At 37.1% G+C, this 27811-nt stretch overlaps 1 protein-coding gene and 1 long non-coding RNA gene across 2 annotated transcripts; one reads left to right on the top strand and one right to left on the bottom strand.

Moving 5' to 3' along the window:
* Positions 1-20911, bottom strand: LOC122146504. Its single transcript, XR_006161030.1, has 5 exons — positions 20778-20911; positions 15972-16099; positions 12401-12538; positions 12178-12254; positions 1-291 (listed from the first exon to the last, which is right to left on the bottom strand). It is a non-coding gene; the product is annotated as an uncharacterized LOC122146504 (long non-coding RNA).
* LOC109097519 (glial cell line-derived neurotrophic factor-like) lies at positions 20820-27811 on the top strand. The gene is made up of 2 exons (XM_019111162.2): positions 20820-21006; positions 26427-27811. Exons 1-2 carry the CDS (start codon positions 20820-20822, stop codon positions 26957-26959), a joined length of 720 nt encoding a protein of 239 aa, XP_018966707.1. The 3' UTR covers positions 26960-27811.

Raw genomic sequence — 27811 nt, forward strand, 5'->3', positions numbered from 1 at the left:
TTTGGGTGAACTAACCCTTTAAGCATGGCACTGTGACAGCCGCACACATCACACTTTGAATAAACCTGAAAGTGTTTTTTACAGAAATAAGGTAATCCAAATGTACTGAAGGACAGTCCAGAAGCAAATGGTTGAAGTAGATTCTGGAGACTGTTCTTTGCAATACTGGCCTAAACAATGATGGCAGAAGACAGAGGGTCAAGAAGATTTGAAGAAGTACAGTACATCTTCATCCATGATAGTCAGCAACCCAACAGATACTAGTGCCCAGACTTCATCAACATCAGACACCTGTATAAAACCACACAAAAACAACATTAGGAGGGAAATGTGGATTACATATCCTACCTACAGTACACTGCCATGCAACTGGGATAGTTCACCCAAAATGTAAATTTATGACATAATTTATTAAACTATTATTTTCTCTTGTGGAATAAATGTAAACGTCTTTTATGTGAAATCTCTTATTCAGGTCAGTACTAAATAAAAAATAACATGCATTTTGTATGATCCTTTATATTTTGGTAAAATAATTACTATTTTGCAGATTATGCAAAGTGTTTGTCAACTTTTGACCTCAACTGTATGTTACAGCCATTTTTATTATACTTAATAAAAATTTAAGGCAGCAATTGAAGCTGAATTTTTTTTACAGTGAAAGACTGAAATAGTTGACCTATTTTCTTGTCAAACACTGCAATAATCTCTGTTGTATGTACAAATACAATTAAAAAATTTTACAGCCCATGAGTAAAGTCTACAGTTGTTCTTTAAAAATCATCTGAACGTGAATACATCGCCGTAGACGAGTGTCTCTCCTGGAGTTTGAACAGCTGTCGGCAGACATTCACAGCAGCTGTGCGCTAAAACACATCTCTATCTGCATCAGATTTTGTTTGTGGACACACTTTAGATGGCAAGTGTTCGTAACATGATGAGAGTACGTTTCAAAGGCATGGACTAATCGCCCATCATGACTGAATGGAGCTTCGGCTGCGATGCACAGGTGCAAACACACACGTACACGTGGATGGCGATTGTGACTTATTAAGTTTAGTGCCAGTTTACACTCTGATCAATAAATGCATTGAATGAGGTTTAAATCTAAGATTCTCCCCTTGCATTGGATTGTTTCTGGATGACAATTTTGGATGTTTTTGAGTGTCTTATGTTTACCACATTTAAAAGGTGAACAAAGCAAAAAAGACTGTTTTGAGCAGAAAAAGCAGTCCTGATGAAACGGATCTGTGGTCTGTGTTCTTACTGAAGCACGTCATACACATAGAGCCGTGAAGGAAGACAATCTGAATCAGTGTGTTGAGTGAGGGGCTCTTCCTCACATATGGAAACACTCAAAGCTTGATAAAGTTCACATGGGTGCCGAAGGATAGACACATGCGGCCTTCAGCTCATGCAATTCATGCATTCGGAATAGAAGGAGAATTTGGATTAAAGGTGCTGTATGTAATTTTATTTGAAGCAATAAACATACCATAATGTGTTTCCAGATATTTAGGAAACGTGCTCAGTTCACATACAGTAATTGTATTTCCAAAAAACAATGCTACAGCCAGTTATTCTGCTTTGAAATATGTGTTCCGTGTCGGAATGTCTGTTTTTGTTTTGCGAGAGTCTGTTTTGACGTGAGAGTCGAGTTTGAGGAAGAAGGAATGGGAGAAACAATGATCTCCAGTATTTTGGACTGCAGTACCTATTTCAACTGCTAGCTGTCAACATATATACTGCACCTTTAAGTAATGGAGGGGCGACACAGAAACAGTCTCTGGGATGATCATAAAAACACTGCCCAGCTTATCAAACTCTATCACTGCTTATGCTACAAACGGTTACCGTAAAAACAAGTATCTGTTTGATATGGTATCAAAATACTGATTCCCTGAACTCCAGCGGATGAACTGCAGTAACCAACTATAACCGTTCAACAAAGACACACCTCAGCTGATATGATTAAATGCATTAGACAAACTCATTAGTCAATATTTTCCTCCATGAAAAACTTTCTAAAATGCATGAATAATAGAGTTAATAGAGTTTAAGTCAATCATCACTAGTACTAGTGCGCATATTGTTAGTGAGGATTGATGTTTTCTTTTATCTCTTCATATAAAAAGGAAGAAAACACCTAGCAACCACCCAGAAACCCCTAGCAACCACCTAATAATCAGAGAATGCCCTAGCAACTGCATCAACGCCCTGGCAAGCACACACACACACACACACAAAAAAACACTAGCAACCCCACAGAACACCCTCCTGGCAACAACACACAGCACCCTAGCAACTATATATATATATATATATATATATATATATATATATATATATATATATATAATATATATATATATATATATATACACACACACACACACACACTAATTAATTAAAACAATTTAAAGCAATTGATAATGTCTGTTTACCCACCTTGTTTTTTTTTTTTTTTTTTCTTTTTTTTTTTTGAATAGAGGGTTGATTATATATTATAATTATTACAACCACAAAGAACACCCTGGTAAGTGCATACCAATGCACTGGAAACCACACAGAACACCATGGCAACCACATAGCAACGCCCTGGCAACAACAGAGAACATCATACCAACTGCATAGCAACCACCTAACAACTACCAAGAGCACCCTGGAAACACCGCATAGCAATGCCCTGGCAACCACACAGAACATTGTAGCAACTACATTCCAAATGCCCTGGCAATGACACAAAACACCCTAGCAACCCCATAGCAACCATCTGGCCACTATAGCAACAGTACAGCAATGTGTAAATAAATACATATAAATATTCTTATATATGTATTCTTTTTTTTCCTTCAAAAAACAAGACTAGTGTATTATAATGATTACAACCACAAAGAACACCCTAGTAGCTGCATACCAATGCCCTGGAAACCACACAGAACACCGTAGCAACCGCTTTGCAGCCCCCTAACAATCACCTGAAACACCCTGGCAACTACCTAGTAGCCAAATAGCAACATACTAAAAATCACTCACTTATGAAAATCATAAGCAGAAACCTAGCATTACAGCAAATTTTTCACAGTTAATCACTACAAACAGCACAGAATGTAAAAATCTAGTGTAAAATATAGGTTCCACATGTTGTGTCTGTTCTTGAACGAATGGTTGTGAAATTGTGTGTCCAAATATTTACTCAAACATAAGTCTAAGAGGATTACGAGTCCATTTCTCCAGCTCAAAGCCGAGCCACAGCCCTGGCAGTGTTCCACATCTGATGGGACTTTAAATAGCAGCGGTGGATCATTCACACCGTCTGTAAGAGAGCTGGAACACGGCCAACCTGGAAACAGCTTTATTCTTCATTTCCTCTGACCTTGGCATGTAAATTACATTTTTAAATTCTAACAACACTCAATGTCAAGGCCAGAGACTCAAACGTAGCTCCGTTTCAATCATTTAGAGCTAATTATCAACATGATCAACAGTAGAAGTTCGTTTTGCTGCTTTGTGATTATCATCACGTTATTGGCTTTGAGTATCATCACATGAGGGTTCAAGGACCGATTGTGGCATTGAAATACAGCTATAAAAATGGGAGCTTCAGTAATATGAGAAATATGAAGCAATCAAATGTTCCTTTCCTCTAGAAAACACAAACACCATAATCATTAACCTCTTATCCAGCCAAAATTATCTGAGAGTAGAACACATGTTGTTCATATTCAGCCTAATTGCGCTGCTGTTTTTAGATTATACAGTCTTAATTATTAGTAATGGCCAGTCATTGTGTTGAGGAGCTACAATAACAGTAAGGTAACGGATAGCTTCCAGAACATGTGTAGGTGGGCCAAGCACTACAAAGAGCGACTGATGGCTTTAATAGGATCTGTGGCTGTGCTGCTTTGATGCTGCCGCTGGTTTATACACTGGGTGGAGGTCCTCGCTTGAGCTTCACCACACCTTTACACCATGTGTCACTGATACCATACTCCATTATGACAGCGATGCTATATACACATGTAGATAATGCTGTACAGCCTCACCAGAGAAGCTGAGTGATGTTCACAAGACCTCAAGGACGAGAAAAACAACTCTTTATGAAGAAAACATGAGTGCTAAACTGAGTGACTATGCTATGTGGTTTCTATAAAGTTACTAGGGTGAGCTGCGTGTTTTCCAGGGCATATACAACTGTTAGGGTGTTCTACTGTAGGTGGTTGCTATACAGTTGCTAGGGTGTTCTATGTGGTTGCCAGTGTGTTGCTAAGCAGTTGTTAGGAAGTTGTTAGAGTGATCTGCGTGTTTTCCAGGGCATATACAACTGTTAGGGTGTTCTACTGTAGGTGGTTGCTATACAGTTGCTAGGGTGTTCTATGTGGTTGCCAGTGTGTTGCTAAGCAGTTGCTAGGAAGTTGTTAGGGTGATCTGCGTGTTTTCCAGGGCATATACAACTGTTAGGGTGTTCTACTGTAGGTGGTTGCTATACAGTTGCTAGGGTGTTCTATGTGGTTGCCAGTGTGTTGCTAAGCAGTTGTTAGGAAGTTGTTAGAGTGATCTGCGTGTTTTCCAGGGCATATACAACTGTTAGGGTGTTCTACTGTAGGTGGTTGCTATACAGTTGCTAGGGTGTTCTATGTGGTTGCCAACTTGTTGCTAAGCAGTTGTTAGGAAGTTGTTAGGGTGATCTGCATGTTTTCCAGGGCATATACAACTGTTAGGGTGTTCTACTGTAGGTGGTTGCTATACAGTTGCTAGGGTGTTCTATGTGGTTGCCAGCGTGTTACAAAGCAGTTGCTAGGAAGTTGTTAGGGTGAGCTGCGTGTTTTCCAGGGCATATACAACTGTTAGGGTGTTCTACTGTAGGTGGTTGCTATACAGTTGCTAGGGTGTTCTATGTGGTTGCCAACTTGTTGCTAAGCAGTTGTTAGGAAGTTGTTAGTGTGATCTGCATGTTTTCCAGGGCATTGCAATACAGATGTTTGGGTGTTCTACTGTAGGTGGTTGCTATACAGTTGCTAGGGTGTTCTATGTGGTTGCCAGCGTGTTACAAAGCAGTTGCTAGGAAGATGTTAGGGTGATCTGTGTGTTTTCCAGGGCATTGCAATACAGACGTTTGGGTGTTCTACTGTAGGTGGTTGCTATACAGTTGCTAGGGTGTTCTATGTAGTTGCCAACTTGTTGCTAAGCAGTTGCTAGGAAGTTGTTAGGGTGATCTGCGTGTTTTCCAGGGCATATACAACTGTTGGGGTGTTCTACTGTAGGTGGTTGCTATACAGTTGCTAGGGTGTTCTATGTGGTTGCCAGCGTGTTGCTAAGCAGTTGTTAGGAAGTTGTTAGGGTGATCTGCGTGTTTTCCAGGGCATATACTACTGTTAGGGTGTTCTACTGTAGGTGGTTGCTATACAGTTGCTAGGGTGTTCTATGTGGTTGCCAGCATGTTGCTAAAGCAGTTGTTAGGAAGTTGTTAGGGTGATCTGCGTGTTTTTCCAGGGCATATACAACTGTTAGGGTGTTCTACTGTAGGTGGTTGCTATACAGTTGCTAGGGTGTTCTATGTGGTTGCCAACTTGTTGCTAAGCAGTTGCTAGGAAGTTGTTAGTGTGATCTGCATGTTTTCCAGGGCATTGCAATACAGACGTTTGGGTTGTTCTACTGTAGGTGGTTGCTATACAGTTGCTAGGGTGTTCTATGTGGTTGCCAGCGTGTTACAAAGCAGTTGCTAGGAAGTTGTTAGGGTGAGCTGCGTGTTTTCCAGGGCATATACAACTGTTAGGGTGTTCTACTGTAGGTGGTTGCTATACAGTTGCTAGGGTGTTCTATGTGGTTGCCAACTTGTTGCTAAGCAGTTGCTAGGAAGTTGTTAGTGTGATCTGCATGTTTTCCAGGGCATTGCAATACAGACGTTTGGGTGTTCTACTGTAGGTGGTTGCTATACAGTTGCTAGGGTGTTCTGTGTGGTTGCCAGCGTGTTGCTAAGCAGTTGTTAGGAAGTTTGTTAGGGTGATCTGCGTGTTTTCCAGGGCATATACAACTGTTAGGGTGTTCTACTGTAGGTGGTTGCTATACAGTTGCTAGGGTGTTCTATGTGGTTGCCAGCATGTTGCTAAGCAGTTGTTAGGAAGTTGTTAGGGTGATCTGCGTGTTTTCCAGTGCATATACAACTGTTAGGGTGTTCTACTGTAGGTGGTTGCTATACAGTTGCTAGGGTGTTCTATGTGGTTGCCAACTTGTTGCTAAGCAGTTGCTAGGAAGTTGTTAGTGTGATCTGCATGTTTTCCAGGGCATTGCAATACAGACGTTTGGGTGTTCTACTGTAGGTGGTTGCTATACAGTTGCTAGGGTGTTCTATGTGGTTGCCAGCGTGTTACAAAGCAGTTGCTAGGAAGTTGTTAGGGTGAGCGGCGTGTTTTTCCAGGGCATATACAACTGTTAGGGGTGTTCTACTGTAGGTGGTTGCTATACAGTTGCTAGGGTGTTCTATGTGGTTGCCAACTTGTTGCTAAGCAGTTGCTAGGAAGTTGTTAGTGTGATCTGCATGTTTTCCAGGGCATTGCAATACAGACGTTTTGGGTGTTCTACTGTAGGTGGTTGCTATACAGTTGCTAGGGTGTTCTATGTGGTTGCCAGCGTGTTGCTAAGCAGTTGTTAGGAAGTTGTTAGGGTGATCTGCGTGTTTTCCAGGGCATATACAACTGTTAGGATGTTCTACTGTAGGTGGTTGCTATACAGTTGCTAGGGTGTTCTATGTGGTTGCCAGCATGTTGCTAAGCAGTTGTTAGGAAGTTGTTAGGGTGATCTGCGTGTTTTCCAGGGCATATACAACTGTTAGGGTGTTTCTACTGTAGGTGGTTGATATACAGTTGCTAGGGTGTTCTATGTGGGTTGCCAACTTGTTGCTAAGCAGTTGCTAGGAAGTTGTTAGTGTGATCTGCGTGTTTTCCAGGGCATTGCAATACAGACGTTTGGGTGTTCTACTGTAGGTGGTTGCTATACAGTTGCTAGGGTGTTCTATGTGGTTGCCAGCGTGTTACAAAGCAGTTGCTAGGAAGTTGTTAGGGTGAGCTGCGTGTTTTCCAGGGCATATACAACTGTTAGGGTGTTCTACTGTAGGTGGTTGCTATACAGTTGCTAGGGTGTTCTATGTGGTTGCCAACTTGTTGCTAAGCAGTTGCTAGGAAGTTGTTAGTGTGATCTGCATGTTTTCCAGGGCATTGCAATACAGACGTTTGGGTGTTCTACTGTAGGTGGTTGCTATACAGTTGCTAGGGTGTTCTATGTGGTTGCCAGCGTGTTGCTAAGCAGTTGTTAGGAAGTTGTTAGGGTGATCTGCGTGTTTTCCAGGGCATATACAACTGTTAGGATGTTTCTACTGTAGGTGGTTGCTATACAGTTGCTAGGGTGTTCTATGTGGTTGCCAGCATGTTGCTAAGCAGTTGTTAGGAAGTTGTTAGGGTGATCTGCGTGTTTTCCAGGGCATATACAACTGTTAGGGTGTTCTACTGTAGGTGGTTGCTATACAGTTGCTAGGGTGTTCTATGTGGTTGTCAGCGTGTTGCTAAGCAGTTGCTAGGAAGTTGTTAGGGTGATCTGCATGTTTCCCAGGGTGTTGTGATACAGTTGCTTGTGTGTTATAGATGGTTGCTGTGCAGCTTTTAGGGTGTCTTTTATCCAGAGCAAATTACACCTATTTGTAAGCCGATTTGGATAAAAGTGTCTGCTAAATGACTAAATGTAAGGTGGTTGCTATGTAGTTGCCAGGGTATCTTTTATCCAAAGCCAGTTTGTAATTTTTCTAATATCAGACTAAAATGTTAACGATATAGTTTACCTAATAATTTATCCTCATGTTGTTCAAAACCTGTATAAATGTCTTTCTTCCATTAGACACAAAACAAGATATTTAAAAACAAATTTTGGTCACCAAACAGTTGCTGGTAGCCATTGAATTCCATTTTTTCCCCCATACCATAGAAATCAATGGCTACCAGAGTGTTATAGGTGGTTGCTTTTTTGTTCAACAGAAGAAAGGAACCCATATAGGTTTGGACCAATGTGAGGATGAATAAATTATGTCAGAACTTTAATTTTTTTGGTCTGAAAAAGATGGTGGTGTGAACCTCTCCCTCAATCTTTGCTCTGCCACTGTGTCATGTTTTGGACCAACTAGAAGCATCAGTGACCTTGAGAAGCCTCGACTCGACACCATGATTTCTGAGAGGATTTCACAAACAAACATGATCCACTGATGTCCAACAGACCAGCTGCTGTGGCTCCCGAGAGCCACATAATATCCTGTGGATATAGAGTGACACGGATCCAGTGTGTGGCTTAACTCTGGCCTCTTTGATCCTCCTGCTGCAGGTGCTGCCAACTCCACATGCTCTACGCTTGCATCGCTGCAACCTGCGGCCGGATTAGCTCAGGACCTGGAGGAATTGGAGGCCGAAACCAGGCTCAGATCAATTCCTGGGTCCTCAAGCCCCATCAGCGCTAAACATCCCCGGCACTTCCTCCTCCAATTAAAGCAACCTTGTTACATGTAAGTCAAGACTAAGTCCGTGCACTCCATGCTTTTAGCATGCCAGTCGACCGTGCTGAACGCTAGAGGTAAGCATCAAAATAGCACTCAGGAAATATGAACAGTGCATGAGAAACCAAGGACGATGAGAACATCAACATCAGGCTGAAACTGGAGTTCATAATTTGGGCTGCACATGGAAAACAATTGCGTACAAGTTTCAGAACAACAAACACATGCCTATATGATATTTGTAATTGTTTGCCAGGTACAACACAAAATTGTTAACTCTAGAATTTTAGTTTCAGACACAGGATTAAACTGTGTTGCCCTCATTTTAAGTGAAAATGAACAAGTGAACGAAAAAAAAAAAAAAAAAAAAAAATCAAAAAATTTAAATTCAGAAAGGAAATAAATAATACAAACAAAAATGTAAATAAAATTCAGAAATTTAAAATTAAAAAAAGAAAGTTATTTGATATATGAAAGTTATTTGTTATATATATAAATTCAGGAAGGTCAAGTATTTTGCAAAAAAAAAAAAAAAGTAAAAAATATCATGTTATTTGTACAAATTTTTTTTTAAAAAGAGATCAAGTACTTGCAAAAAAAATCTAAATTTCAAAAGGTCTGGTTATTTGACCTTTATTAACCTTTTTCCACCAAAGTTCACACTGCCAAAACTACCTTCTTCCATAACAAGATCAACAGAGCATCAGACACACACAAACTCTTCCACCACCTCTTTAACTACTGACGATTTTGCCCATAACTTCACAAACAAAACTTAAGTTCTCATTCTGCTAGATCTATCTGCTGCATTCATTACTGTTAATCATTAAATCCTTCTGTCCACCCTCTTGTTGCAGGGCATCACCAGAACTGCACTGCACTGCTTTGAGTCTTACCTCACAGATAGGTCATTCAGGGCAGTTTGAGGAGGAGAGGTCTCCAAATCACATCACCTAGTCACTGGTGTACCTCAGGGATCTGTTCTTGGGCCCCTCCTCTTCTCTAATAATAGATCGCATGCAGCTCTACCTCTCATTTCAGACAGATAATCCACCAGACTGCCTGACGGACATCTCAGCATGAATGAAAGAGCATCACCTGCAGCTCATCCTGACAAAGACCGAATTTCTCATCTTCCCAGCCAAGCCATCAGTACAGCACCAGTTTACCATCCAACTGGGCTCATCAACGATAATCCCATCGATCTCGGATATGATTGTTTTGGTGATTCTTGATGATAATTTGGTTTTTTATTGTTGATTTGATTTCATTGAGTTCAGCCAGGAAACTGCACTACACAACATCAGGAAGATCAGACTTCCTAGCAGAGCATGCAACACAGCTTCTCGTCCAGGCCATTGTCATTTCTAGTCTGGACTATTGCAATTCTCTTCTGGCTTGGCTTCTAACATGTACAATCAGACCTCTGCAAATGACTCAGAATGCAGCAGCATGTCTTGTTTTCAATGAGCCCAAGACAGCCCATGTCACACCGCTTCTCATCTCTCTGCACTCGCTTCCAGTCGCAGCTTGCATCAAGTTCAAGACTTTGATGCTTGCCTACAGAACTGACACGGGCTCCGCTCACTCCTACCTCCGTTCTCGTCTACTCGTCTACATCCCCTCCAGAAGCCTGCGGTCAGTAAACAAGCGGCAGCTCGTGGTCCCATCACAGAGAGTCATAAAATCACTCTCAAGGATGTTTTCTTTCAATGTACCCTGTTGGTGGAATGACCTACCTAACAGCATAATAATAATAATTAAAAAAATAAAAACAATTCTATGCCTTCACATTTTCTGTTCTCTTATTATCCTTCTGTCCTAGCTTTTTACTATTTTGAATGATGATTGTAATTTTGCAACAACAAAAAAAGAAATCCAAATTCAGAAATAGATGAATATTATATAAAAAATATACTAAAATAAAAAGCCCCATCTATGTGCAATGTAGTAATCTGGAATGTCAGCAGATCTCGCTGAGCACCAGTCCTCCTCTGGAGCGGCCAACGTGCCCCTGCGGGAGCCATCATGAGCAGCAGCTGGTGCAGCTCAAAGCTCCCAGGTACCATAACAAAGCGCTGGCATGTTATGAGTTCATGTCTGCTTGAGTCACAAAGGGTTGCAAACACAATCAAGCCTGACCGCAGAGAGCGGCTGACCCTGCTGACGTGCCGTCCGGGGCTTATGCAGACGGCGCAGGGCCTGTGAACTAGCACTTAGTTAACCACAGCGTGTCTGTCTTGTGCAAACCCACTGACAGGAATGAAACGCTTGGGAGCTGCTCCCTCGAATTCCCTGCATCATTCCCAGATTGGTTATGCAGGCCGTCGGACATCAGGACTCCTGTAAGCATTCAGCGTCCTGGAGCTGCCAACGAGCAAACCAAGATGCTGGGTCCACATCTCTAATGAAGCAGAGGAGCTTTCTCCATGATGCATTCAAGTCAAAGCAAACTGTAAGAAAGAAACCACAAATGAGATTTCTATAATATATTAACAATGGAATTAAATGGAGATAAAGAGAAAGTGTCCTTCATCTCAGATGTTTCTCCTGAGAATAAGATTTTCAGAAGAGATTCAGAACTTACTAAAGACTGCAAAAATAAATAAATAAATAAGGTTGAGCTATTTGCAAATAAATTAATAAATAAATATAAAAAGGTCAAGTAATTTGCAAATTATTTGCAAACATATAAAAAAAACATCAATTATTTGCCAAGAATTATTTTTGAAAGGTCAAGTTATAAAATAAAATGCAAAAAGATCAAGTAATTTGTAAAAACCTTATAATTAAAAAAGATCCAGTCATTTGCAAAAATCAAAATAAAAAAACATCAAGTTATGTTCAAAAAAAAATGTATTCAAAAATTCAAGTTTCTTTAAAACAATCTAAATTCAGAGAAGTTACTAAAAAAAAGAAGAAAAAAGAGAAGTTACTAAAAAAAAATCTAAAAGGTCAAATTATTTGCAAAAACAAAAAACAAAAATCAAGTTATTTGCATAACAAATTACTTTCAGAAAGGTCAAATTATTTGCAAAAAAAATAGAAGTTAAATTCAGAAAGGTCAAGTTATTTGTAAAAAAAAATTAGAAAAGGTCAAATTATTTGCAAGAACATTAAATCTGAAAGATCGAGTTATTTGCAATAAAATTACATTCAGAGATGTAAAGTTATCTGCAAAAAAATTACAAACCAGAAAGGCCAAATTATTTGTGAAAAAGCAAAAAAAAAAAAAAAAGTTTCAAGAGCTTTGCTTTCAAGTCAAAACAACCTGTAAGAAAGGAAATAAATCACAAACGAAATCTCATTAATATTTCTACAATGAGATTAAATGGAGTGCAAGTCACCTGCTTCTCTAATGTTTCTCCTGAGAATAAAAGTTTCAGAAGAGATTCAGAAGATACCAAAGTCTGCAATTAAAAGTCAGAAATCTCAAACATTTCCTGTCAAATGATCCGAGCTGCTCCACATTCACTTTACAGCTCTTAACTCTTACTATATGACAACTATTGACTCATTTGTGTCTATTTTTATTTCAGGCAAAGTTGATACTTAAGTGACTCATAACTCATTAAATCTCCTGATCAATGAAAGAGCAGAGCAATAACATTTTCCTCTGGGTTACAATATTGACTCAATTTCACCTGAATCACTCCATTCCAGGAGAGACTCTCTTTCATCATCAGCTGACAGGCCTTTCATTGGCTTGGCTTTTGGACTTCTGCGGTAAAAATAGAAAGGCAAACCACCATTAATTCGACACACAACCCTGGATACTGACCTTCTATGGTGATGAAAGTCCAAACATATCTTTGCTCATTAACTTTATGTATTTCTTATCTGCGTTTATCAGCTGAAGCAGCACACCCAGAGTATCTGACACAGGCTGATCCATGACAGCGCGGCCATTCACTCGCCAACAGATCAACACACCCCTGTGTGATGATAGTAACATGGATGATGACATAATTTCCACCTGCACAGGTAACACAGGTGGTCAGTATCCTGTGGAGAGAGCGGGAAAGAACAAGAAACTTGTCAACTAAACTATAAACATACAAGATAACAGTAATTATTTTGTGAACAAAATATGTTTATCTGCTGAATTGACACGCTAATCCCAACTGTTTAGTGAAATAAAATAGAAACACTGTTAGCTGTAACCTGTCCTAAATTGTTTAACAGCCTCATCTAACTTATGCAAAATGTATCTTATAATCAATATTATTAGCACTTATAATTTTAGTGATTTGACCTAACCTCTAAATCCAAGTATTAAATACAATGAAAAACATTTAGTGTTTGCACACATTTCCAGAAAATAAATCTGAAAACTGGATAAAGTCAGGTTTAAAATTCTTGTTCCTTTTTGTTGACACATTAGAGTTAAATGTTTTTATAGAAGGGATTTTGGATTTCTCTTTTTATCACTCCATAAATCAGGAAACACTGTTAACAGTCAGAAAAAAGAATACATTTTTACCATGTTTTTAGGAAAAACAGTTATATAAACCAGGCAAATGATTTATGAACAAACCCCTCAGTAAAATCCTTCAGAATATAGACAAGAATAAAACTGTAAGTTTTGGTGTATATAAGTGCTGCTGAAGTGAAGAAAAAACTCAAAAGAGCCCTTAAAGATATGTATTTTAATTGAAATCTACAGACACAAATAGATAAACTGCAATAATGAAATCAAGTGAATGGTACATGAACAAACCCCTCAGCAAAAACCTTCAGAATATAGATTTGATCAAAACTGTAAATTTTGGTGTATGTAAGTGCTGCTGAAGGGGAGAAAAAACTAATTTAGAGAAAATGTTTTTTAAAGATATGAATTGTAATTGAATCTACAGGCACAAATATAAAAAGTGCAATAATAAAATCAGCTGATGACATATGAACAAACCCCTCAGTACAATCCTTCAGAATATAGAAAAGAATCAAACTGTAAATTTTGGTGTATGTAAATGCTGCTGAAGTGGAGAAAAAAAAAACAGAAAACTTCCTTTAAAGATATGTTTTGTAATTGAATCTACAGACGCAATTAGATAAAATGCAATAAAATAAACACTTTAAACTATGAAACATGTTATGAAAAGCCAAAGATCCCAAAGTTTTAAAAGTGAAAACAATATTTGGTATTGCCTTAAATGTGAAATTTAGAAAACTGAAATAGTATTTCCTTTTAAAACGTACTCCATTCATTTTTGTTTTATTTACAGCTAAGAAATATCTTTCTTTTTTTTTACAGTGCATTAAACTTTAGCTTGTAACTTGTCCAGTACCATTTGTCATCAAAATAAAGTTTGATTAGATGCAATAAAATTCAGAATAGCATTTTCTCCTGTGTTTTAAAAGCTGTGTATTTCTAACACATCAATGCACATTTATATGGTTAGATGCATTTCATTATATACCTTAAGCAGTAGTGCCATTTTAATGTCATGACCCACTATTTGTGACCACCAATATCACACGTGTCCAAGCATTTGCAAACAATTACGACTGGATGCCACATCAGCAGAAGCAGATGAAATGCCGCCAGGTTTGCAAACACATCTAATGAAAAGTGGAACAAAGGTCACATGACTCACAATAACACAGACAGTATTGTTCGATTCAAACGTTATTCAAAAGACTTGCAATTATGCATGTAAACACATCTAATGCGAGACATTACTGGGTCATCATCAGTGTGTACTTTGGTACCTCACCAACACGGCAGATGTTATCGTTGGCGTTCTGCAATAACATTTATTTTATCTAATTGTTTACAGTGTTGAGTCGTGGTGAGCGCAGCTTTTCTCAATCAGGGAAACACCCATCTCAAGCAGTGGCAGTCTGATCTTTGTTCCCTGCACCTTTATGTCTGTAATTCCATTATCCTGAGTATTTCATCCTGTCAGTGATCTCTGATTACTCACGCATGTTTGCCACAATGTCATTAATGTGTTTGACATTCAAGCTAAACTGCAGCTTGGTTTCAAAACCAAGTGATCTGCTTCACTATCTACATGGGCACTGGAAATAGTGCATGATTTTGATCATCTAATAAGCATGAAAAAAATACACAGCACACAAAAATAGTGAGCAAAATACAACATTTCTAATTATGTTGCAACTATGATGTATATTAAACTGCTGCCTTAAAGGGATACTCCACCGCAAAATGAAATTTTTGCCATTATTCACTTACCCCCATGTCGTTCCAAACCCGTAAAAGCTTTGTTCATCTTCGGAACACAATTTAAGATATTTTGGTGCGCTGTTTGCTTTCAAACCAAAGCGTAAATACATGAAAGAAAAAACTTATCCTTGTGGCGTGGCTGATACAGAAGAGCGTACGCTGCATGCGTACTGCTCAGATTTGCCAAAATGGTGCTACGCTGATTTGGAGAGACACAGAGGAGAGTAATTGTTGAATAAATTATTTGAATAAAAAAATTTATTTTCTTTGTGTACAAAAAGTACGGTTGAATCCCTGATGGTAGATGGAATATTCTGATGATGCTTTTCATACTTTCCTGGACCTTGACACTGTTATTTATTTGGCAGTCTATGGGACAGTCTCAAGCCTACCGGTTTTCATCCAAAATATCTTAAAATGTGTTCTGAAGACGAACAACGCTTTTATGGGTTTGGAACGACATGGGGGTAAGTGATTAATGACAAAACTTTCATTTTGGGGTGGAGTATCCCTTTAAGTTTTGCAACAGAGCTAGTGTTTCAAATTCACTGTTTGCTGCAACAAATGCAGAACTGATGTTTGCTTGTTTGGTTTTTAATGCCATGCCAGCTTCTTTAGCTATTTTTATGGCAAAAACTATATTTGACAAAACAAATAAATAAAAATAAAAAAGTAAAACTAAATTTTAATGCATCTGAAATGATAATGCACATGCATAGATAATTTTAATACACAGTATTATTTATATACTTTAATATTTTGAATTAGATTTTACTTTTATATTTTCTGATTTTAATTTTATTTTATTTAAAGCTTAAGTAATTTTGTTTATTTATTTTTTTAAATATGTCTATATAGTTTTTATTAGTAACATTTATTTTGTATTATTTTTAATACATTATTATTTTTATAATATATTATTTTTAATACACACATATCTTTATAAAACTAGCTAAAATAAAAGTTTTAGTTTTTTATATGATATATATATATTTGTTTTAGTTAACTATAATAACCCTAAAATGATGCAACTCTCAAAGCACGTTTTTGTCTTAAAGCTAGTAGACTAGCTGTTTGCACCTCCAAGTGTCAAAATCACAGTCAATACAGGCAAAAAATAAGTGTTAATGCTGCGCTGTGAGAGACAGACTCGCGGAGTGAGAAAATAGATCAATGAAGACCCTAAAGCAGGAGCACTGGGCTTACGGCCAATTATGACAAAATTAACTTAAATATAACCCCACTCACATATCCAAATGCAGGAGCAGGAGATCGGACTTCACTACGGAACGACGGGATCACAATGTCACAGCTGAAGAACACCGCATACTCGCTGTACTTCACGGGCCGAGGCTTCACGGCATCTGCTTGCTGTCCTGCAAACATTAATGCACACTTCAGTATGGTGTCTATTTAGACAGTTTAAGCATTTAATAGTTTCCTAGCATATTCTGAAGGCTTAAACTGTTTGTAATGGTTGAAATATTTGTGACTATGATCTACCGGGAAACTTTGATTGGCATCATAAAAAAAAACTTTGTTAGAATGAAATGCAGAGTGTTCAGAAAACGCGTAAGAACAAACTGGCTGATGACAAGAGCATAAAACCGTGCCATTTCTGAGTCGGCATAATGAAAATGCTCTAAACAGAAGGTTAAAAGTGAGCACGCTTTATATGCCCGTCCAAGTGCTGAATGTTTACCTTATTATCCATTCAGAGATAGCATGCCGTGTCCTGCCTTTCAGGATTTGAGTGTTGAATTGAAGGGTTTGGCCCTTCATGTATTATATGACAGATTTCTTTAGGAAATCATGACAACCAACGTTTTTACCTTCACAATACACTAAATGAACAGTCTTGTAGACACTTTTGAATGCACAAGACAAGAGAAAAAAATGAACAATTATACATTTCCCACAAAAGTTCAATCCCATTTGAGTTATTTTTGTATATCTATATAAAATTAGACTACATTGAATATTTGTATGTTTAATAAAAACAAATATTTTATCATGCTGCAGGACTTCTATAATTATATATATATATATATATATATATATATATATATATATATATATAGTGTTTATATATATAATAGATAATTATATATATAATGTAATTTTTATAATGCTATTATTATGTTATTTTTATAATATAATTCTAAATATATTTTAAATTACAATTAATCATGATTAAATTACATTTCTGCAGAATGACTAAATTTTTTTATTTTTTTTTTAAAGTACAAATATTCAGTGTAGTCTTATTATTGAATACAAGGGCAAATGAACTGCATGCATACATTTTATATATTTTTACATACACATATATATATATATATATATATATTATATATATATATATAGTATAATTATAACACATACAAAATTATCATCAGTTTTTCAGAGATAAAAATGTCTTTTTGAACATCCGAGTCTTCATGATTTACATGTTTTTCTAATTCAGATGACTTTTAAATCCCCGTACGTGCACATATGTGCTTTCAGACTCATACAGGATGTTTAGAGAGCTTCGCTTTGTAATGTCACGCAGCTTTAATTCAATTCAGTTTTTCCAATTCAATTTGTTTGTATAGATCTTTTCACAATGCAAATTGTTCCAACCAGCTTTACAATGAATAGAGGCTTGCAAAGTCCCTCAGGGAAGCCAAAGATGACAGTAGCAAGAAAAACTCGCTGAGATGAGACGATGAGTAGATGAGAAGGAATCTTGGGAGGGACCAAGGCTCAGCTGGGGAAACCCTCCTCCTCCTCCTTCTCAACTATTTTAAACAAAGCACAAATACAAACACGCACACATCTGCTGTCAGTGATTCATTTATTTACATTGCTTTTTTGGCAATTATTCTGTATCTTGTTGGAAAGCATGAGCGATGAATCTCTACGTCAATCCATTAAAGGAATAGTTTGCCTAAAAATGAACATTTTGCTGAAAATATGCTCATCCTCAGATCATCTAAGATCAGGATGAGTTTGTTTCTTCATCAGGTTTGTAGAAATGTAGCATTGCATCAGTGTCTCAGCAATGGATGCTCTGCAGTGAATGGGTGCCGTCAGAATGAGAGTCCAAACAGCTGATAAAAAACATCACAATAATCCACAAGTAATCCACAGCACTCCAGTCCATCAGTAAACATCTGGAGAAGACAAAAGCTGAAACAAATCCAGCATTAAGACGCTTTTAACTAAAATATGAGTCCATAATAAAATTTACTCCAGTGAAAAAGTGTTCTGGTCTGAATCAAGAGAGAAATCTGCACAGATCAAGCAGCGTTTTAACAGCTCTAAACTAGTATGTGGGTTGATTTCAATGTGAGAGACAACAGGAGATGCACTTTTTCACCGGAGGAAGTGTTATTATGGATTATGGACAACAGTTTGAATCTAAAAATGTTTTAAAGATGTATTAGTTTTTATGGATTTTAAAAAACAACTTGATGGATTTTATGCCCTCTCATTCTGACGGCACCCATTCACTGCAGAGGATCCATCGGTGAGCAAGTGATAGAATGCTATTTCTTCAAATCTGATGAAGAAAGAAACTCATCTACATTCTGGATGGCCAGCAAATGTTCATTCTTGGGTGAACTATTTTAAGATCACATTCAGAGGATGAATCGCTCCGTTGCATTCCTCATTAAGTCGGTTCTGCATCTGCATGCAGAAAAAATGAATAAAGGTAAATGAATGAGTCCGAATGGTCTTTTATGTTTACACATTAACTGTGTCACATCAGAAATATCTAGGATAATGTTAGGGATAAGATGATGTTCTCATGTTATTCAGAACGAATTCAGAGCTCCATTTATAATGACAGAAGGTTTTAAAGTCTAAACAAACTGTTGTCACTGAACCTTTGATTTAGTAAAGATGGTTTTAATAAAGACTGTCTGACGCAGCTTAATCCTGTGGAATGACACATAAAACACAAAACTAAACTCCCTTACAAAACACCACGACCATACCAGATTAATACCATGGTATTTATTACAGACCTTGCAATGTACTTCAAGAGAATACCATGGTATTACTATGGAAACACTGAAAAATCCAAAAGATGTTTACAATGACTTTAATGGCCCTTCATGAAGCTTTACTCTAAATAGTTTACATTTTTTGATCATTTTATTAGTATATTTTTAAATTTTTGAGATATTTTATAAGCCATATACCTGTAAGATCAAATGGTTTATATCTTTAGAGCATCCTTTTGCGTAATGGTAACCGCATAAATCCAGAATTTAGAGTAATAATAAGAAGTAAAGATTTTGCTTAATGCATTTATCTTATTTCAGAACTCTTTTATATGATTTTTATTGGTGCTGACAGACAGCTTTATTTGCGCGGATGGAAACAGTGATGGATGGATAGATCTGAGTTGTGAGAGCATGAGAAAAATGAGGGCGGAGCCCGAGCGTCACGTCAGCGCGCTCGAACCCGTGAGCGTATTTAAACGCGCTCAGAGCTGCGTGTGCGCGTCAAACGCGTTGCAGGGACGCGCGTGTGGATCATGCCCGCAGTGTGCTGCTGACAGATATCAGACACACACCATCTGCTGTACAGCCGCGCTTCACTTTCACCTGATCCGTGCGGATATTAACAAACATTCACCTGGATTTCATCACCTGTGCGTTGCGTTGCGGAGGCAGAATGCGGCGCGCTTTAATAGACAAGGGAAACTATTACAGTTAGGTCGGATCCGGATCTGCGTCTTTGGGATCCCGATGTCTTCATCTGAGCCGCTGCTGCTGGTTTTCTCTCTCTTTACAGAGGCGGCGCGCGGCAGCATCACGGTATCGCGCGTTGCGTTGCGCACAGCGAGCTGAGCGGCGCGGCGCGTCAGTTGGACACTCCGGACACTTCTGCGCGCGCTACATTGGGATCTAGCGGATAATATGTTGTGAACGGACCCGGAATCGTGATATTTTGAGGATAACGCACGGATTTTTATCCTTTGGATGTTTCTTGATTTGCTGAGAATTTGGCTTTTATGAAGCTCTGGTCTGTATGGACCCCATTTAAGGTGAGTTTCTTTTTGTATATAGACACAAAATAGTTTTTCTTGATCTATTTTTACAGTACAATTTCCATACACTTTTGAACATAAATGTTCTTAACGGGTTTCTTCTTGTTAATAATCAATCTGGCAGCATATATTCTTTGGAAATTAGTTAGACGTTTTATTGTGGGTTCCTCAGATTCTGAGTTTTACGATGCTTTTCAAGAGTGCATTGTACTTTTATATATTAAACATAACACTCTGTGTAGAAAGCTGTATATATTAGGAATCCAGATGAAAATATAGTATGCTTTTCAAAGGTAACTTCTACAAAACACTGAAAATAATATGGAGAAACCTTTAAGAGTTTATGTTTACTTCACATCACTATGAGCAACTTTTGAGCAAATTCAATAGACTCATTTTAATAGTTAAAACACTTAAAACTTAAAAAAAAAAAAATCAGGGATTTATGCAGCTCTGATAGTATATATAAAGCAGAATGATCTTACGACTATATGACTTTTAAAATAGCAAAAAGCTATTAATTACACGGAGAAACAGCAGGTTTTAATGAACAACAATTGGAGCTGTTCAGAGTAAAGCGTCATTTACTGCAATAAAGGGCTATAAAAGTCATTGTAAACATCATTACATTCATGAAACTGGTAGATTTTATTTGCCTTTTCATCAACAGGAGTTTTGGGATCCGGAATGGGGAAAAACTCTGGCAGAAAACATGCATTTTTCTGCTCTGTAATACTGACAGAAATCTGTTCAGCATTAACTGGCCTACAGAACACATTTCATGCAGGGCCCTCATCAGAATATTTAACTCTGCACTTTTCCGCAAGTTACAACACTTCGTTCTGAACCGTTTCCCTCTGGGAAGAATTTCAGTAGCACCGAGTACAAAACAAACAAGAGTTTTCATCAAATTAACACATGGAAAGTCTCTCAAAGCTGCCTTTTTCCCATTCAAAGCCACGTTTTGTCACTCATGCATGCTGTTGTCCAGACGTTCATGCTTTTACCTTTGCACCGTTGCAGCTTCCCTCAAAGGAACTGAGTCTAAAATGAAGTTATGGGACATTCTAGCCACGTGTTTGTTGCTCCTGAGCTCCGTTTCCGCACGTCCCGTCTTCCACAAGCTGCAGCCATCCAAAAGAGCCGTCGTCCGCAGTGAGACGCCCGCTCTGGACCCCATCATTGACTCCCAACCTGAAACCACTAACCAAAAACAAGCCTCCATGGAGGAACAATGTAAGTCAATGAGCATGCAAATCTCAGTTTCTTCAATGCACATCATAAATGAGACGCCTATGTAGTGTTAATTCGTTTTAGTTCAATTGCAATGGAAAACTGCTTTCAATTACTTGATAGCTGCATGTTGAGCAACCCAGATACAGATGCACCAACTGTGACAATATACTGGTCAAGAGTACAGTACGTTAACTGAAACATTACCTTCATAAGGACTGCATGACCACATGTTTTACGTAACAAACCCCCATCTGTTTAACAGCATGAAAAATATGAAACCGAAAGCGGCGTTTGGCCTTATAACACAGAGGTTGGGCTTTTAAAGTCACGTTGTTTTATTATAAACTTACTTGAGATGAACATGACATTCCTCCTCACGGATTGTTTACATTTAGTGGAAAGTTTTCCAGATGAGCTGAAGCTTTTCTCACACGTTTTCCTAAGGAAGGTGGTGTTGTGAACACCGACAGATACTGACGTGATGGCAAAGGCATGAACTATACATTCAATGTGCATTTCAGCAGCTGTTCCAGATGTTTAATAGCAGCCTCATCTTTTAGACAGTAGCCTTCTTGCATCTTGCATCGTGGGAACTTTCTAAATTAGAGTATAAACGAGTCAGACTTGGCATTTGGAACGGTTTGCACTGGACTTACTGAAAATATGCATGAATTTATTTCGAAGTTGGACCCTTCGCCAGACCCTTGCATAATGTAAGGCATGCTGAAACTATAGTGAACAACAGACGATGGGAGCTGCAAAAAACAAACACATGTTGAATCACTCAGTGACTTGTGTCTTGGGGATTCGATCCCTGCATGCATCACTGTCTCTAGTACTCTGAATTACACCAGAATGTGTTCTTGTAATAACAGTTTGGCCGTCCAGAGAGCAGCCACTAAAAGCAGTGAAGAACATGCAGTGCACTGCAGAATTTCAGGCAAATGTTTAATCTGAAGCGAATGAAAATTAGGTTTTGAGTGCATGATTGAGATGCATCTTTCTAAATGTTTCTCTAAATGAAAAGATGAGTGAAAGCTATGGTAGGACATATTGAACAGACTGTACATTTAACATAACATTGATTTGCATAAATTATCTAATCTATCTGAACTATATAGAAGCTTATTTCCACCATGGGATAAAGATATTCTCAGAATTTCGAAAACTAAACTTAGAATTCTGTTTTGTTTTTTTGTTTTCTGCCATGGTAATTGCAACTTTTTATCTCATAATTCTTACTTTTTCTCACAAATCCAACTTTTCTTATCAGAATTGTAAGTTTATATCAATTACAAGGTACCATCTCAAAATAAACAAAGAGTTTATATCTTGCAATTCTGAGAAATAAAGTCAGTATTGAGATATAAAGTCAGAATTGTGAGATTTAAAGTCAGAATTGTGAGATATAAAGTCAGAATTGTGAGATATAAAGTCAGAATTGAGAGAAATAAAGTCAGAATTGAGAGAAATAAAGTCAGAATTATGCGATAAAGTCAGAATTCTCAGATATAAAGTCAAAATTGAGATATAAAGTCAGAATTGAGAGACAAAGTCAGAATTGTGAGATCCAAAGACAGAATTATGAGATAAAGTCAGAATTGTGATATATAAAGGCAGAATTATGAGATAAAGTCAGAATTATTAGATAAAGTCAGAAATATGAGATAAAGTCAGAATTGTGAGATATAAAGGCAGAATTGAGAGATATTAAGTCAGAATTGAGAGACAAAGTCAGAATTATGACATACTGTAAATTCAGAACTGTAAGATATAAAGTCAGAATTGTGAGATCCAAAGTCAGAATTATGAGATAAAGTCAGAATTGTGATATATAAAGGCAGAATTGTGAGATATGAAGTCAGAATTGTGAGATATGAAGGCAGAATTGCACGATATAAAGGCAGAATTATGAGATAATGTCAGAATTGTGAGATATGAAGTCAGAATTAAGAGACAAAGTCAGAATTATGACATACTGTAAAGTCAGAATTGTGAGATATAAAGTCAGAATTGTGAGATATAAAGTCAGAATTATGAGATATAAAGTCAGAATTATGAGATAAAGTCAGAATTGTGAGATATAAAATCAGAATAAGATAAAGTCAGAATTGTGAGATATAAAGTCAGAATTATGAGATATAAAAGCAGAATTGAAAGACAAAGTCAGAACTGTAAGACATAAAGTCAGAATTATGAGATATAAAGGCAGAATTGCAAAATATAAAGTCAGAATTGAGAGACAAAGTCAGAATTATGACAAAGTCAGAATTGTGAGATATGAAGTCAGCATTATGAGATATGAAGTCAGAATTGTGAGGTATAAAGGCAGAATTATGAGATATAAAGTAGGGCTGCACAATTAATTGAATTTCTAATCGTGATTACAAATATGGATGCCACAATTACGTAATTGTTCAAAGCGGCAATTGATCGTTCAAAGTCCACTTATGTTATTCTGAGTGCTTGAGATGTTTTTTTTTTTTCTTTCTACAGGTTATCTTAAGGGTTCTTCCATTGTTTTAATTTTAGTTTTAGTCTAACATTATAATCTAATTTTTTTATTTAAAGAAGAAACCAATCCGGTGTATAGTTGACATTTGAGGCTTAATACTATAAAAAAGCAATACAATTTTTCAGTTAGTGTTTTCAGCTTATTTTCATCTAAAAATATGGCTTGCGGTTGCTTAAAACAATGGTAAACATCAATGTAAATTGTGATAATCGTAATAAATAATCACAATTACAATTGCAGCCCTAATATAAAGATAGAATTGCGAGATATGAAGTCAGAATTGTAAGATAAAAAGTCACAATTACCTTTTTAATTTTTTTCTATTCCGTGGATAAAAACAAGCTTCCCCAGAACAAAGATGTGCACTTGTCTCAAAACAGATTGAACTGTCCATTTAAACTGCATGTGTTTGGCCGTTTAAATGGGTTTAAATGTGTATGTGCCTGTTTATTCATTGTTCAATCATTCTGTGATGCACAAAAATGCTTTCTATGTACGCAGAGATTTAAGATACGGCCAACATTTGCCAGATACATTGCTTTTAGTTAAGGTCTGGTTTACAACTGGCATTAAAAGCACCCTTTCCTAATTAAACAGCGATTCATACTGTAATTCGCATGTTCCCTGTCATGTTATACTGTATTTGTCATAGCTGCTTGTTTTTGAAAAAAACTTCTTTATTGAACAGCTCACATTATTTGCTTCTCTTTTAATTAAAGTCTGGTGAAACGGCTAATATACCACACATACAGCATCTGCGTCACCCAAAAATGAAAATCTGCTGATAATGTGCTCACCCTCAGGCTGTTCAAGATTAGAATGAGTTTGTTTCTTCATCAGATTTGTAGAAATGTAGCATTGCATCAGTGTCTCAGCAATGGATGCTCTGCAGTGAATGGGTGCCGTCAGAATGAGAGTCCAAACAGCTGATAAAAACATCACAATAATCCACAAGTAATCCACAGCACTCCAGTCCATCAGTTAACATCTGGAGAAGACAAAAGATGAAACAAATCCAGCATTAAGACGCTTTTAACTAAAATATGAGTCCATAATAACACTTCCTCCAGTGAAAAAGTGTTATGATGTGAATTAGGGTTGATATCTGCACAGATCAAGCAGCGTTTAAACAGCTCTGAACAAATATGTGTTTGGATTTTGATGTGAGAGACAACCAGGGATGCACTTTTTTACTGGAGGAAGTGTTATTATGAATAGAGTATTTAATGTATTTGAGTTAAAAACGTCTTAATGCTGGATTTGTTTCAGCTTTTGTCTTCTCCAGATGTTAACTGATGGACTGGAGTGCTGTGGATTACTTGTGATGTTTTTATCAGCTGTTTGGACTCTCATTCTGACGGCACCCATTCACTGCAGGAGCATCCATTGATGAGACACTGATGCAATGCTACATTTCTCCAAATCTGATGAAGAAACAAACTCATCCTGATCTTGGATGACCTGAGGGTGTGTAAATGTTCAGCTTTTATTATCTTCATCTCATATAAGTGGGAATCAGTGAAACCATTTTGCTAAATACTATTGATTTGTTTAAGGTTAAATCATTTTTAATGCATGTATATACCATGATTATTGCAGGGCTTTTCTGAGAACTGTGACACGGTCGGTCCACTGTGTTGAATGGAGAGTGAGTGGACTTTGTGTTCTGACTGAAATGAAATCATGGTGTATTACATGCAGATCAAACGTGCGCTTGCTTTTGTTTAAAACGAGAGCGGCGTGCATGTTTTGAGTTTGCGGTTGAGCAGATGTACTTCTGCTGTACCTCAGTGTTATGATCTATAAGATTTTCCATCGCATTTCTGACTTGAGAACAGTCTGTCCAATGACGGGTGAGATCCCGTGAGTCATGGGCCGTTATTTGGGATGGTCGATAGTGACAAATAAACAATGTCATATATACAGTGAAGTCCAAACGTCTGCGAGCACGCTGAGGATCTGCAGAACAGAGTCTCATTTCAACCTGGAGACAGAAAATACTTAAAACAGAAATAATTCACATTCTAGGTTACTAATCAAATGAGCAAATTTATACTGAAATTCATATCAATATTTTGTTTTATCATTAATATAGTATTATACAATTTTTTTCTTTAAAGTTTGTAAAAAAAAAATATGTTTTTCTGTCGATTAAGTTTTTATTATTCTTGTTTTAATTTTAGTAATTTTGTTGTTGTTTATTCATTTGTTTTAGTTTTTTAGTAATCTATTTTATTTTATTTTTAGTAATTTTGTTGTTTTTGTTGGCTTTATTATTATTATTATTATTATTGAATGTCTATTTAGTTTTTATTATTTTTATTTCATTTTTAGTTTTAGTAATTTTATTATTTTTTATGTCTATTTGGTTTTTAATATTTTTAATTTTAGTTTTGTAATTTTGTTGTGTTTTTGTTGGCTTTATAACATGTATATTTAGTTTTTATTCATTAATTTCAGTTTTAGTAATTTTGTTGTATTTTTTATTTTTTTTATTGTTTATTTAGTTGTGTTTGTTTTTATGTTTAAGTCATTTTAGTACTTTAATAAAAATTCTAAAGGTTGCCTTGGCAACTAACTGGAATATTTACTTAGGTTTTTTTTATCCTTTATTTGATTATTTCTGTAAACATTTATTTTAATCAATGTAAATATTTTGAATAGTAACACCTGATTCATATTTTGTTATTCGAAAATTTAATACCCTCTTAAACTGTTATGCTTACATCATCTGCAATGTAAAAAATGTTTTTGAATTATTAAAAATAAATGACATTTAGTCATTTAGCAGATGCTTTTATCCAAAAACACAAAAAGAATGTCATAAATGGACATATTGCAAATGTGAAATAGATAAACTGTCACATTGCATCATTACTGACGTGTTTTGTTCTGTCTCTTGAAGATGACGTGAACAGTCTTTACCCCGAGCAGTTCGAGAGCGTGATGGACTTCATCGAAGCCACGATCGGCCGACTGCGCAGATCCTCCGACATGGACTCGCAAACCAAGCAGGACAGGAGCCGCCAGAAAGGAGCAACAAACAACGAGAGGAGCGGACGGGGACGAGTAGACCGGAAGAGGGGACGCGGTCGAGGCGGTGGAGGCCGAAAGGACAGCCGAGACGACAGGGTCAAAGGTCAAGGGCGTGGGTGTCTGCTTAAAGAGATCCACCTGAACGTCACAGACCTGGGCTTGGGTTACAGGACCAAAGAGGAGCTGATCTTCCGCTACTGCAGCGGCCCGTGTTTCGACGCCGAGACCAACTACGACAAGATCCTCAACAACCTCACCCACAACAAGAAGCTGGACAAGGAGACGCCGTCTCGGACTTGCTGTCGGCCCGTCGCGTTCGACGACGACATCTCGTTCTTGGACGACAGCTTGGAATACCATACTCTGAAGAAGCATTCGGCTAAAAAGTGCGCTTGTGTTTGACGGACGAAACCAGAGCGAATCGCTTCAGACTGGTCCACAGGACTCTCAGTGAGAGATACACTCAGTATTCACTTTGTTACCAAACCACATCGTTTATCCAGCAGCAAACATGGTGGAATAAGGAGCGTGGATTAGTGGATTATCACGTTTACACAGAGACAGACTCCACATCTTAAATATCCAGAAAGCTATCTATTATATATATATATAGTATATATGAAAATGTATTTATTGAGATTTAATTAAGTTATTGTTATTTATTGCAATCCATTGTATTAGAGTGTTTGTTTCTCTTATTTATTTAAGGAGGGTTTTCTGTTCTCTATCTTGGATGGTGCCAAATTTGAGCATGAGTTTTTAAAGAAGCCGTTCACAGTTTGTCATTTACTCAAGCTCATGTTGTTCAAGACTTACGTAAAACACAAAATTAGATGTTAAGGTGCGATGTGTGTGTGTGTATGTATGTGTGTATATATATACACACACACACACACACAGGACCATTTTTGCCTTCTAAATTTCACTGAAATGTCACTAATCTTATGCTCAGATCTAATACATTTCATATATTATATATGCAAAAAAATAAAAATAAAATATAAAATTTCATTTTTTTTCTGATATTAATATTAGAAAATCTCATAATTGCAAATCTCTTAAATCTCATGGTCAAACATGGGGTCAAACTTTTTTGTAATATTAATAATATTTAATATTCAAAGTTTTAAGTGACAGACAGACACAAATTTAATACGTTATTCACAGCAAATCTATCAAATCTCTTGGTCAAAGATATTATTTTTCCCTAATATTAATAATATATTTTCTAGTAAAATCTATTAGGAAAAATAG

Source organism: Cyprinus carpio, chromosome A10 (genome assembly GCF_018340385.1).
Source record: "Cyprinus carpio isolate SPL01 chromosome A10, ASM1834038v1, whole genome shotgun sequence".
Lineage (NCBI taxonomy): Eukaryota > Metazoa > Chordata > Actinopteri > Cypriniformes > Cyprinidae > Cyprinus > Cyprinus carpio.

What these genes read in the sequence shown, in the direction of transcription:
- LOC109097519 (XM_019111162.2), top strand. Translation starts at nt 20,820, where the DNA reads ATGAAGTTATGGGACATTCTAGCCACGTGTTTGTTGCTCCTGAGCTCC. An exon ending in AGCCTCCATGGAGGAACAAT is followed by an intron (nt 21,007 to 26,426) that starts GTAAGTCAATGA and finishes TGTCTCTTGAAG; the next exon opens with ATGACGTGAACAGTCTTTAC.